At 40.4% G+C, this 14986-nt stretch overlaps 1 protein-coding gene across 1 annotated transcript in view; it reads left to right on the top strand.

Annotated features, from left to right (window-relative positions):
- Positions 1-474: 474 nt before the first annotated feature.
- LOC122995258 (polypeptide N-acetylgalactosaminyltransferase 10-like) overlaps positions 475-14986 on the top strand; it is a 104134-nt gene continuing 89622 nt past the window's right edge. The window contains exon 1 of the mRNA XM_044370339.1: positions 475-2311. Within this exon, the coding sequence (XP_044226274.1) occupies positions 2153-2311 (159 nt within the window). The 5' untranslated portion in view covers positions 475-2152. The remainder of the gene's footprint in view (positions 2312-14986) is intronic.

The raw sequence follows: 14986 nt of genomic DNA on the forward strand, positions 1-14986 counted from the left end.
GAGAAAAGCGCACACGAGCCTTTGATATCTTAAAGCTGAAAATGTTTATCGTAGTACTTGGCCAAGTGGAGAACTGAAATAGCGAACATCGAAGTCATCTGCAATTCAGATGCTGTCTCTTTCCGTTCTGCCCCCTGAAGGTCTGACCTAAGTAGATCAGCCTACAATATGAAAAATTAGTCTAATTGGTTCACTAGTTTCTAAACAAGGCACTGCGTTTTACCCGTGTTAGTTCAGGTCACTGTCAACACATTCTGGCTTCACATTCCACCTATTTGTGTTGTCTAGGAAAGCCTCCTCTGACCTTGGTGACCATGGCAATGCTGATTTACCCTTAATCAGAGAGCTTTCTGCTTTCTCCATAACAGACAGAGAGGGTTCTGAAGTTTTGTTGTTTAATTTGGAGGACTTGTTGGAATGGAAACATCTTTTTTTTCTTCATTTAATTTGTCATCCATACACATTAGGTCACATTTCAACATTCATAGATGACTGACTGTCCAGTACAGTACATGGATCATTGCCATATCCATTGGCACTTTTTTTTTTGTCTCCCCAAATTGTTGCCCCATTCATTCATAGCAGCCGCCTGTTGGAGTTTGGCCACTAAGTGTTGGTGAGGGAGGTTTTATGACATGAAAAAGTGACTTTAATCCATCCATATAGTTTGCCCCACACCCTAAATAGAAAGTACAAAAAATAAAATGTCATATTTATGAACAGTTTTGGTGCAAACGTAAGTCTAACAGTGGCAGGAAAGTCCATCCAGAAAGATCTGACTGCAGGTGCTGCAAGTTACCTTAAATGTTTATGATAATCTTGGTCTCAAATTTAATTAAAAAAAAACAAAAAACATCTAGTGATTTTCATGTGCATGCTAGCATGTGACACTGAATGTATTTTGTCATTTTTTCAGGGTGAATTTATGGGATATAAGCCTACAGGTGTTTTTACCAATATAAAACAGCGTTTATTTATTTCCGAGGTGCATTTGAAGGCAGCAGAAGTTGTCAGTCAGACAAAACTTTTGGTGATACTTTAGTTTCTCTTTGACTCTTTTCCCATTTTACTGTTTAATTGGCTGGCTGTTATTAAATAAAGGGAACTCAGAAGTTTTTACAGAGTCGTTACATTCCATTTAAACCATCCAAACCCTCTATCCACTCATTGTACACAGGACCATTAATGGAGTCTGCCTTTCAGTGCAAAAATAAGACTACCAGTGATAGGAAAGTTCATCCAATAAGATCTGACAGTAGGCACTGCAGTTTTTACCTTACATTTTTAAGATAATCTCAGTCTCAAGTTTAAAACAAAAATGGAAATTTTCATATGCATGCTGGTAAGTTAAAAGTCAGTTTGTCATGTTTTCAAGGCAGATGTACTGGATGGACACAGGTGGGGTTGCCCATATAAAACAGCGTTTATGTAATTTTCAAGGTGCATTTGAAGGCAGCAGAAGCTGTCAGCCGAACACAAGACATTATTTTATAAATATGAATTAAGATTTACAATATTATATTATTGTATAATCTCAGCTCCCTAAGGGAAATGCCAGTCTTAATTAATATTTAAGACAATATCTCCAAGTATTTTAAAACTATTAACATAATGATTTTATGTGCATGCTGGCATGTTAAACTACATGTATGTTGTCTTTATTTTCAGGGTTGAGTTACTATACAGGTGGTTTTGCCAATATAAAACAGTGTTTGTCTTATTTCCGAGGTGCATTTGAAGGCAGCAGAAGTTGTCAGCAGGACATGTAGGCCTGTGAGTTTAGGTGATAATTTAGTTCCGCTCTGCTCTGACTGTTTTGCTATTTTTACTGTGTAATCGTCTGGCTGCTATTGCATAAGGGGAACTCAACAGATTTTACAGAGTCATTACATTCCATTTAAAACATCCTTTCCAAAAACACAAGTCTTGTGTTGGCTGAACCTCCCCCCACCTCCCCGCCCCCGCTCTGTCTGGTAGCGAAGTGGTTCGCTCCCTCTAGCGGCGGAGCTCGCAGCCGTTGAGCGTCACAGCGCCGGTGTCCGTCCGTCCCCCCAGTCAGAGTGAAAGTTGTCTCCGCTCGGCAAAGCGAGGGCTCGGGACTCGCTAGTTTCCACCGCCGCCGCTGCTGCTTCACACGCTTTCACCCGGAGAGATGAGGCGGAAAGAGAAGAGGCTCCTGCAGTTCGCCGGGTTGCTCATAGCGGCTCTTCTATTCCTCCCAAACGTTGGGCTGTGGTCTTTATACAGGGACCGAGTATTCGACAACTCGCCCGACACAGTGGATGGTCCGGGCGGCATCCCTCCGATACAGGTAAGGGAAGCTCGGCCGCGGGTGGCTCGGCTCGGCTCAGAGGAGCGGCGATGTCTTCTCGGCTATCCGCTGTTTTGTCGGTTGTCTCGCCGTGTGGTGAGGGTGACGGTATCCGGCAGAAATACTTCCAGTGTTAGTTTGGTTGCTGCAGTGAGGAGGCAGAGGTTGTTATTCGGCTGAAACGCTGTGTTCTTCCCAACGTCTGTGTTCGCCTCAACAGTTTACCCCCCTCGATACCATAAACCTTTACATTCCCATACCCTGTGTATGTATGTGTGTGTGTGTGTGTAGGTGGGTGGGTGACTGAGTGATGTGGTTTACAAAATGGACCTTCTGTTAAACAGTGTCAGCACGGCAGGTCGTCCGGTACACCGACCAGAATGAATAAGGAGCCACGTAGCTAACCCGGAGCTAGGCGTCGCAGCGAAGTTATGATAACACGGACTTCAGGAAGTTGTCAAATATGTGAAGCAGGCTGTGCTGCGTTCACAGGTTGACAGGCGTCAGCAGCCTCGTAGGGGGGCAGTTTTCGTGGTTAGGCTATGTATTCACTCTCTGATATATGCAAGATGCTTTGTGTTTGTTTTGTACACCCAGATTATGACCTTCCACGTTATCATATCTATCATTTATACGTTTAAAGCTCATCTATGTACAGTTATATTGTGATTCTGTGCATCCATGGTTTCAGTTTATGTCTGCTTCAATGGCCAGTTAATCTGTTGGTTACTGTAGGATTAAATATTTAGTCTAAAAAATGTCAGCAATAGTCACCAAAACCAAAAGATATTCAATTCACAATGATATAAAACATATAAGGATAGCAAATCATCCCATTATTAGATCCTGGAACCACAGAATATTCTGTTTCTCCATGACAAAAAAACATCTGAAATCCTTAAAGACTCTTCCAGCCAGAACATGAAGAAGTTGTGATTTTATTCCTTCAACCAGACTGAGATGGCAACCAAAGTATTGTTACTCTTTGCTCATCTCACATCTCACATCGTGCATCGGCTGCTAAAATATTTTAGCAACAGGCTCATTTATCTAATAGTGCGTTCATATTTTTCTTGTGTAAGACAGGGAAGGAGATAAGGAGTCGTTTCCGGTTGCCATCTTTGTTTTAGTAAAGAGAGAAAAGGTGAAAAAAGAAGCTAAATGTGGTTTTAAGATAATAAGTTTTTGAATATTAGACAGATATTTTGGTACCAGCAGGATAGAAGAAGGGAATCATCAATGCTAGTCATAAAACTTGTGTGTACTGTCACTTTACTCTACAAAAAAATCTGTTTTTTGTTTTTGTTTTTTTTGAGAAAATTCAAGCATCCCACCAAACTGGCCCTAGTTGGCACACAATAGCAGCTCCTCTAATTCAAATGAGCCTTAATCTGTTGAATAGAGGCTTTCACGGATGTTATGTGTGTGTGTGTGTGTGTGTGTGTGTATATGTGCATGTGTGTAAGTGTGAGTTTTGGAGTGGCGGTAGTGATTGTCCAAATGCAGCAAACTTGCATGACTGGAATAATTTTAGGAATTCAGTGTGAAGGCTGAGCTCAGTTAGCGAGAGTTTGTTCTGGTAAATGTACCAATGTGACATGCAGCTCTTCAAGCAGAACAAAGCCAAGAATATCATTATTATCAATAATTTTTCATTATCGGATCATCATTTATAGCCTACAAATGTTGACACGTCCCCATCAAAAGTCTGCAGTGTTGTAATCAGGGGCTACGGCTAAATTGCCAGTTGAATTGTTGGAATGATAAAGCTTCCTTATTCCGCACAGATCTTCTCCGGAAAGGATTACTTTTCTCTGTTTGAGTTATGATTTGATATCTTACATGACAAGAGATGTTATGAATGGGATTAAGAACATCTATAAGGCCCGGGAAAAGCCTGTTACGTATTAGCAAACGGTTTGATAACAAGCTGTCAACTTCCAGAGCGGTTTGATAAGACATACAGGCTGATTTGAAAAATGAGGCCAATTTTCTCCAAAGTGGACCACTTTTAAGTGACATATCATTATCACATCACCGTCGTCCATAGTCGCCACAGTTAGCATGGTTGTTGTTGAATGTAGGAGCTAAGGATAATAAAGTAAAATGTTCAAAACTAGTCAATACAAAGAAATGAAAGGTTGACAGTGAAAAACATGCATTTAAGGATGATTGGACTGAGAAATACATGTTCGTTTTACCCGAGGAAAGTACAAGACCATTACTGTGATTGATTTACAATGAAACAGTGTCCACAATGAAGAGTGGGAATACAAAATGCCACTATAACATGCTCATTTTAAGCAAAACTATCCCAAAAACATGGAGGGAAGAACCACAAAACTGAACCAGATGAAGTCGTGATGTCAAGACCTCAGCAGAATATCTGTAATATCAAACATTTTCAATACAGAAGTGCACAAATGCAATTACTGGACCTTTTGATGAGGTGGGAATTCATTAAGCAGACCTTGTATTTAAATTCCTCTGTACTAGAGGAAGGTGTAACTGTATATCTGCCTTACTTTGTGATACAGGGCCTCTGCACTTACTAACATCAAATGCACCTGCTTTCTGACAACAAATTGTTTCACAAATTGAGCAAAATTGATGTAGATATGCAGGTACAACTCTGACCTGAACGCATCATAAGAGTGCCTTCCTACAGCGGCTACAAGTAAGCCGTAATCATGCGCCCGTGCGTACGACGCCTGAAGGAGTATTTCATAATGCTCTAGCAAACACGAGCTGCCTCAGAGTTTCCTCCACCGTGACAGTGACAGAAAGGTAATTTGCACGTTTCCAGTCTGTTATTAAGGACGCCCGTTGAAGCAGAGGTGTGTCTCAGCTTCTTCCTGCCTGCTCCAGCAGTTCAGGTTAAGTGGAGGTTAGAGAAGATGAGAGCAGCGGGAAGAATTAAAAAAAAGAGGCCACAAAATCTGACCTACTGCCCGCTGTGCAATCCAGCTAACTGTTTGAGCGGCTGGACAGAGTGTCTGCGCCGGCTCAGACGCATGCATGTCCTGACAGATGTTCAGTTTCCCCCAACCAGGTTTAGTTGAACAGACAGAGGGGAGGTATCACCAAATTTTGTAAGATCAGTTGAACTTCATGTTGTCTCAGATATTTTAAGCATGTTTCATCCTGAAGAACCAAAAGAGGTCAGCAGGTTTATGTTGCTGAACTAAACTGATACAGTTTAAGCATGCTAGTTGGTTAAATGCAGTGTTCAAAAGCAGTTAGTTAGTTTACAATTTGAGGTTTTCAAGGTCAAAATACATACAAACGGACATAATGCATCTTTTGTTTTTTCATTTATCTCTTTTAGTCACTGAGGTATTCCACATCTGATCTGATCAGAGGATGTGTTTTCTCGAGATGCCTCTTGAATTTATTCGGCAGCATTGCTACATGTGACGGTTTCTCCCCTACAGATGGCATTGCGGGACAGCTAGCTTCCCCTCGTCTGCCGTGAAAAACTATTAGCTCAGTACTTTTCACTGTAAAATCTAATTTTACTTCTTCTGCTCGTGTCAGACTGTGTTCAGGGCTGAGAGGGATTTCCATGGCTTGCTCTGTTAAGAGCTCAGTTATTTCTGACTGCTTTGCATACAGACAAATGTGTGTGTCTGAAAGGGTGTTGCATTACTATGACACCCAGCAACTTTGAACTGCCGCCAGTCCTGGCTGTGGTATAACTGCATGTATAATGAGGATTTTCTCATATAGTAACTTAGATGTTGTTCCATTTTTGATACTTGTAATATGAGAATGTAGTTAATGTAAATGTTTTGTCTTCCTTGTTGCACCCTTTGCTTGTCCTCAAGGCACCCCTGGGTGCTGCAACACACACTTTGGTAATCACATTGCAGGATTAAATGTGCCTGAACTTAGTTAAAGCCTGAATTTTAACCTCAGCAGAGAAGTCTAGTACTGTTGCAGGTGTGTTAGCGGAGGTTTGAGACGTTTCTTAAATGCTGTTAATCAACAAAGACGTCAAGGTCAAAGCTCGGTTTGATCCCACCAAACTTAAACTAAGCTGCCTTAAAGTGAAAGTAAAGTTACTCAACTATGTCTTCCTTCCTTTCAAGTCAATTTGATTTTGGTTGATGCAGTTGCAGATGGAACTGACACAAGTGATTGATTAATCAATCAACTAAGAACACGAATCAATGATTGATCTTTTAAGTTACAGCAACTGATATGCATACAACATCTCTCCGCCAGGCGGTGGAGGAGACGGTGACAAATCGGCAGAAATGTTCATTTTGGACCGATGCCGATATTTAATTTTAAAGCCTTTTAAAGCCTTTATCAGCTGATTCCGATGACGTGCTGATATAATCGTGCATCCCTAATAAATAGTAAGTAGAAATAGATCCAGGCAGTACAGCCAGGTTGAACACATACATATATATATATACAGTCAGGTCAGGTTCCATTTTTAGGGTAAAAACTCGCTGGTGGATTTTTGTTCCACTAACTGGATGTGATCAGGTCTGATAGAAGTCCAGAAGATAAAGTGTGTTCTCGAAAGGAAAGTTGGCAAAGATTCACGGCCCTGTCACGCAGAAAATGAGAATCATGCGGGCTTCTGTACACTGGAGGCTACATTTATGAGCCACACACTGTAGGCTGGATTACTGCACATTCATCACCGCAGGACCTTGTGTGTTTCGCCTCTTACGCACGTTCAGCGCCCTCGCTGACTCACACACACACACACACTGAGACACACACTTACATATACCGCTGTTAGGGCCAGTAGAAGGTCAGCCGGCGACAGTCTGATCTTATTAATGAGCAGAGCTCAAAGTAAACAAGGACGTCTATGTAGAACATCTTGGGACAAGGAGAAATCCCAACTGGAATCTATTACAAGAACAGCTTTTCTCATTTCTGCCTCAGAAGCTGCGGATTGTTGAACTTCAGTTTGTTGGGCGAATAGTCACAAGAACAAACTGTTTTTTTTTTTTTTAACAAATACCCCCAGTGCGTCTGTCTGATTTTTTTTTTTTTTTTTTTTTTTTTTTTTTTTTTTTTGAATTCCCTGGCTGTCTGCTTGTGATGTATTCCTGCCCCACGGTCACTATGCAAATCAGATATTTGTTTGACCCCTCTGGCCTTTCAGGGCTCCCACAGGCCTTAAAAAAAACATTGAGAGTCTGACATTTGTCGTTTCGAGGCAAAAATCAACACAGCGGCGGTGCTTTTATTCATTTGCTTTCTTTTTATCCATTCAAATCCTTTTGAAGAAAACATGTTTGGCTATAATTAGGCTGCAAGCGTGTGCTGAGACAGGATCGGACCCGATGACGTAATTCGATGGAATAGCTTAAATTGTTATGAGAAAAGCTGATATTTTCATAGTACTGGGAGGAAAAACTATGCAGCCACTTGGTTTCTCCTTTAGCAGTTTATTTAATGTGTTAAAGGTGAGAAGAAGGAGTTGACATGTATCTCACCGTTCAAATAAAATTGCAGGAGACGAATGAAGTGCCAGATTCCGACGCCTCAGTACAGTCATCTGTAAGTCCCGGTCCCCGCTTTACCTCTTCAACCTCCAGCAGCTCCGAGCCGTTCGACCTGCAGCTCCCCGTCTGTTTCCTCTTGGTTCCTATTCTGATAAACATTGAAGTTGAATACAAGTTTAGCCCGTGGTTCTGTGAAAAATCTCTCCTTTCTGCTCTGTTGACATCGTGTGGGAGACAGGGAATGATGTTTCATGCCAATAGGAGGCAGAGATTTCAGAGCGCTCGGGAGGCCTGGAGGCTGCACCTACAGGAAGCGTGAATCCGAAGTGCACAGAAACAAAATTGAAATTGAACGGATTTAAGCTGCTCTCACAAAAAAAAAAAAAAAAAAAAAAAAACAGCTCATGTGGATTGCACCACACATGCATGAAGCTTCCTCAAGGCGCATTTTGGAAATCGGGAGTCATTTCAGGCTGCAGTGAATTTCCTCATATGACTGCAAACAAGTGAGGGGAACGCGGACTCTCTACAATTAAGAAAATCGCATCAACTCTATGAATCCTGTGAGGTAAAGAGCAATTAGAGAAGCTGGGAGAGTAGGATTAAGACACTTTATCATGGTTTAGTCGTGAGAGTTCATTAGAGTTTATTACACCGCTGTGTTTTCTGTGTATTTTTATCACTCTGACCTCTGAAACTTTTGTTTGCCCAAAGCGTTTTTCATAATTGTGAAAAGGAAAGTTACATCCCAGAATTATTTCAGTCACGCACGAACGCTTCTTCTGTGATCGTGACGCTAAGATGCCAAAATGTTTGCTCGTAATTGCAAAATTATGTTTTTAATAGAAGATAAATCTGGTTTATTACAACTCGTATTTTATTTTTGTTGTTTCGACCTCTAATGCTGTTATGTTGCTAAAAAGACCCGATCAGTAAACATGAGCTTTTAAATAAACCACCGTGTTACATATCTAGAAAAGATGAAAACCTAAACTGCTTATTATGAGACCGACTTCCTGCTTCAACTGTGGCTGCAGTATTTGCCGTAGATGTGCACGGACACTACAAATCATATCTAGATGTCTCTTAGATGAAGCCCTTTCTGCTTTGTATCTAATTTGTATTTTTATCTCTGAAAGTTTAAGGTGTTAAGTTTAAATTGTAGTTTTATATTTATTTCTCAACTCTGTTTAATCATCTACGGTGAACAGAAGTTGTGCAGAGTAACAATTATTTGTACAGTGTAACCGACTGTTCTCTGAGCACATGACAATAAAGATTTGATTTGATTTGACACAGTTTTCCTTTGCATCCAGTGATTGTAACCAATATTTTGGATGTGTTCGGACCCAATGATGGTCTGACTGCTCCATGTTATTATAGTATTGTGCTTATATCACACTATGTTTCTGATGTGTTATGTCTGCAGAGATATTCAGTCGGTAATGTGACGATCATGATGTGTCTGTCCTATCCCAATGATGCTTTGTCAGTACCTGATGCAGTCTCACTGAGCTGTTGGCTAGCTGTGTTGCTAGACTAGGAAATGAGATTTTATCTTTAATGTGCTAAGCCTCTGGAAACAAGGGAGACTGAGGGGTGAAAGTCATTCGCAAAGACAAGTGGAGTTACTCGTCGCAGACTTAAGCCGTCGCTCTTTATCAGTCCGAGCCGAGCGAAAAAGAAGAAGAAGAAGAAGAAGAAGGGAGGAGGATAAAACACCTCAGGAGGAAAAAAAAAAAAGGCAGAGCGAGCGGGTAAAAGAGGTGTTTGTTCACAGGCCGAGTTTGTTGGAGAGTGTTTCCTTCCCCAGGTTCCTCACACAAGGCAGACGTTGACTCGCTGCTGGCTGCAGCACAGACTGAGCGCGTGCAGAAGCTGCTCTGTATGCCTGTCAGGGATCCGCTGGCCCAGATCAGTGCGAAGAGCCAAATGAGGGACAGGTGCAGCAGACAGCCTGTGGATACGGAGCGAGGAGTCAGGCTTTTAATTACAGCCACGTGGGTTATGGAGCCGCTTTTTTTTTTTTTTTTTATGTTCAGATGATTAAGCTAATCCCCGGACACCAATTGAAGGCCTGCTCTGTGCCTCACAGTGCTGAGCCTCTCTGAGAATAAGATACACTCTACTGTTATATGTTGAGTATATTTAGTTTTCAGCATAACTCTGCTTCAAATATGCGCAGTCACTAACCTGGAGACAGGTATTTAGATAACCAGACTAAATCTGTGTGTGTACAAAGTGAAAAGATGCAGAGCTTGCAGTAGTTTTATAAATGTCCATCAGTGTGAAACTGTGTAGAAACATAATAGGAGCCTAATAAAAGTTGCACAGTTGGTTCCAAAGGTATGTCATGTCAAGAGTTTTGGGCAGTTGACCTTCTATCACATAACTTATAGTACAGATGCAGACAGGAAGAGAGTCCCTGGCCGGAACTGAACCGCGATGTTGCAGTTATAGGCTCCACTAGGCCTTTGGGACCAGGACCAGTCCTGCTCCTGGAATATTTTAGCCAATCCAAATGTTGACCTGTCGGTTGCACTAGATGAAAAGTCAGGATATCATCAAAGTCATTAGGATTCACCCTGTGAGGACCATGAACGTCTGCACAAAATGTCATGTCAATCCACCCGACAGCTGTCGAGATATTTCAGTCTGGACCCAAGTGGTGGACCGAAAGACAAAAACATGGCTGAAAAATGTGTACGAGGAAAGCTGAAATATATAAATATAGAAATTCATGTCAACAAATCTATGCTTATAGTAGCAATATTACATCACGCTTCCCAAGCAACCAAGGTGATTCTACACAACTGGACTTGTAAAGGCTGTCAGAGTAAGTCAGTGGATTTAGAATTAGATTTATCTGTATCGTTTGCTCACTAAAAAACTCCTCATGTTGTATTATTTGAGTCTCTGTCAGCCACCAACCGTGTTTATTCTGTTTTCCATCTGAACTCTAGCTCTGACCTTTGCACTCATCATTATCAGCCGCTGGTAATCTTGATGAAGCAGGTATTAAAGGTCACCTATTGTTAACTGCTGTTACCTTTACTGTTACTCATCAGCTAAATCCCTGAGCTGTAAAAATGTCCCCGATTTAACTCTTATCATTGAGAACATGTTGTTAACCGCAAGCTGGTGAACGGACCCCAACCTTTCTTCACATCAAGTTGTGATCAGTTATATTATTGTCAGCTGTGAGAATGTGTTTCCTTTTTTCCATGTTGAATTAATCTAACAAATTTCCCTGTCAAATTGTAGTAAACTACCGGCAGCTGTGGTCACCAGCGAAACAGCAGCTGCAAAGTACTGCACAGAAACTTTATTCAACAAAACAAAAATGATATAAAAGCACCATTAGAGATCGGACAACTGGTAATGCCTTCAAACGTCCTCTACTTTAATAGGCAGAAGGTTGGCGTACGCTCACAGCTCACTGAGTGGGAAAGAAACAAGAATGAAAATTGAGTGAGAGAAACGGGGCGGCTGTCGCTCAGGAGGTAGAACGAGACGTCCGCTAATCAGAAGATTGGCGGTTCGATTCTCAGCTCCTCCGGTCCATTGGTGTGTGAATGTGTGTGTGTGTGTGTGTGTGTGTGTGTGTGTGTGAATGATTAGATCCTCCTGATGAGCAGGTTTGCACGGCAGCCTCCTTCCACCTGCGTATGAATGTGTGTGTGTGTGTGTGTGTGTGTGAACGGGTGAATGTGGCTTGTGGTGTAAAAAAAACTAGAAATGCACTATATAAATGCAGCCCATCTACTGTTTACCTTGTGTATTTGGAGCTTCTTCCTGTGTTTATATCCTTGCTACCACAAACTGTTCAGTTTAGACTATTTGTCAGTGAATAAATGCTACAACTCCTCAAGACCCAAGCCAAGTTGTCTTTCCTGCCACCTGCTGATTTAACCCCCCCCCCTCAAAAGCAGTAAACAAAAGGGGAAGCACTGAGCAGTCATATGAAGATGTTTAACTTATTTAAAGACTGTTGAATTCCTGAAAACGCTCTCTCGTGCCTGTCAGGTGCTAGCCAGGATTATACCAATTTAACATTGGCAAAAATGAAATGTAGTCACTAATGGGTTAACCAGATGCACAAATGCAATTCTGTTCTCTCAGTATGATGTTATGATGAATGTAATGATGAACTTCTGTCTCTTCATTACTGCCCTAAAAATACCACATCTTATGATAGCCTGCTGTTAATATTTATTCTTGTTTTTGCCCCAAAAAGCATCAAAACAGACACTATTTCACTATATTTAGGAAGAATAGTAACTTACTGTTAGATCATGGCTGTTTCTACAGCAGTTTATTACAGTCGACCACAGCACCTGACCTATGATTAGTTTATCTTTCTGAAGGGAGACACAGCAGTTTTCTAGAGAGATTATTCTGCTTGTTCTTTTTTTTTTTTTTTTTTCTTCCAGCGGTACGCTTTGATACTTGTAGCATGTGTGTCTTTCTGTAGCTCCCACTCTCGGAGTCCACAGCATTTAAAAAGCAGTCTGTTGTGGGCTTTGTGCATATGAGATAAAAGCGTTGTGTGAGTATGTGTACAAAAGACAAAGCGGTATCTTTTCCACATCGCCTGCCTGGCTGCACAGCAGTCGAGATCAGGTGAAAAGGCAAACCGCAGTCATGACGGTTTAAATCAACCGAGCATCATGGGAAAAGAAAGAACAGTTGATGAACCATTTAACCCAAGTCAGGTTTCTGCCTCTGTTTGTACACTCTCACTCAGCTGTGTTCATTAACACCTGAGAAGCACCTTTTGAGCACTGCGGTGCGTTCAAATGCTCCTCGGTAATTTGGTTACTCTCTTTGAGTAGTATGTGGAAGATTATTAATTAAGAATTATTCAATGAAAACAGCTGCAATTCATGATTATTTTTATTATCGATTGATCTGGATTATTTTTTCTATTAATCAATGAATCATTTTGTCTATGAAATGTCAGAAAATAGTGAAAAATTCCTGTTATGATTACCCACAGCCTTTGTAGATGTTTCCACATTGCTGGTCTACAACCCAAACATATTTACTTTACTATCATATATGATAAAAAAGTAAATATTAAAAATTTGCATTAAAATTATTAAAAAACTGGAAAAATATATATAAAAATATCAAAATATTTACCTCCAATCAGTTAGTCAGTCATTGAAGAACTTATCTACTCTACTCATAATAACTAGTGATGTTTTTCATGATTGATCCTTTCATTGATGCTCTCTGTTTGTTTTGTATTCTAACTCCTCTCATTACCTTTGTTTTTTTCTGTTTGTCAGATAGTGTAAACAATAGCGCTGCAACGATTAGTTGATTAATCAATTAGTCGATCGATAGAGTATATTTTTTAAGGAAAAAAAAATGCAAATTCTCAGATTCCAGCTTCTCAAACGTCAATATCTTCTGGTTTATTTAGTCTTTGGACTAAATATCTTTGGTTTATGGACTGTTGGACAAAACAAGACATTTGAAGTTGCACCTTGGGCTTTGAGAAACAGTGATCAGCATTTTTCACCCTTTTTAGACATTTTATAGACCAAACAACTTATCAATTAATTGAGAAAATTATTACAGATTAATGATCATTTTTTAAAATGTATTTATTTTTATTTTATTACTTTATTTGACAGCCACAGTGCATAGTAATAACATTTCTGAAAATATGTCAGTTAGCTAGAAAGGCTTATTTTCATCTGTAGTCTCTCGGTTTGTGGAAGCACAAACGTTACGAATAAAAGCATTGAAATAACAATCAACAATAAAAGCATTGAAATAACAATCAACAATAAAAGCAGTGAAAAGATGCAGATACAAACAGAGCCTGCACTACACAGAGAAAGACAGCTCATAAGACACACAAAATAGCATGACAACAATCAACAAATCAACAAATAGCAAGACAGCACATTCAATAGATGGTTGATGAGTGAATAATGAAAATAATAGTTAGCTGCAGCCACAATAAAGTCGTTGACCTTGAAGACAAACTTTGAAATATAGTAACTGGCAATTGGCTGTTATTTTATTTTGAAAAACAGAACAATTTTAGACATATAAATAAGGAGGTTTCAAAGCTCCAGCAACAATTGTAGTATTGATCCCCTGTTCATACAAACACTCCAGATGTGACAAGATCCCATCAAACTGAACCTCAAAAAACATGCTGATGCTGCCCAGCATTCAAAGATTTATCATATCATTAAACCACAAGTTGTCTTTTTTACATGTTTGGTTTATGTACGTATATAACAAACAAGATATAACATGTGAATTACTTTGCTGTAGAGGTGCTAGAGACAGTCAGGCTAGCTGTTTCCCCCTGTTTCCAGTCCTTATGCTAAGCTAAGCTAAGCTAAGCTAATTGGCACTCAGCTGTAGCCCCAATGCAGCGACATTAGCATGCTATCAATCATCTCATTTATCTTGAAATATATGAAAATATTGCATTTATTGATGGACAGAGTTTAAGTTAAACAGCCCTACAGTGAAGGCAATTAAAACTACTAATGAAGTAGTATCATAAACATTCTTTATCTGCTATTAACAAGCTGAGAAAATCCGAGGAAAAAAAAAAACACACACAAAAAAAACCTGCTGATTGAAAGCCGGGTGTGGCAGCAGGTGCTGTGATGTGAATGTTTCCAGTGTAGTTTAATTTTCTGATAACCCAGAATAATCTGTTTTTGTCTGCTTTGCTCCTGTTGTGTGTGAGTGTAAACTTAGTGATGCGAGAGCTCAGCAGTGGCTTTGTTCAACTTTTCTCATCCACACTCCCCCACAGTCCTGATTCAAACTACCATCTTCCCAGAATGAAACCTTTTTTTCTCTCACCATTAGGCTACTACTGCCCCGCTTCCCTGTGAAGTGTGACTGTGTTTCATTTTGACAGATCATGGCGCAATAGATGTCTCCAATAGTTCAGAGAGCTTCAGAGGAAAGGTTTGAAATGAGGTAGTCGGTCTCGTTTTGTAGTCTCACAGCGCTTTGCAGCAATCGTACTGCAGCCACACTAGCACTTCTGAACAGCTGTTTGAAGATTGACGTGCTGTCTCCCGAAGAAATTGCTGCATTTTTTGCTCTGCTAGACCGTGGCCTTCCTTACCGAGATACTCGTAAGAACAGCAGGTGATGTCACTGTTAGCATTTATGAGGCTTTGATCATCACACATGCTCACACACACACATA

Source organism: Thunnus albacares, chromosome 13 (genome assembly GCF_914725855.1).
Source record: "Thunnus albacares chromosome 13, fThuAlb1.1, whole genome shotgun sequence".
Taxonomy (NCBI): domain Eukaryota; kingdom Metazoa; phylum Chordata; class Actinopteri; order Scombriformes; family Scombridae; genus Thunnus; species Thunnus albacares.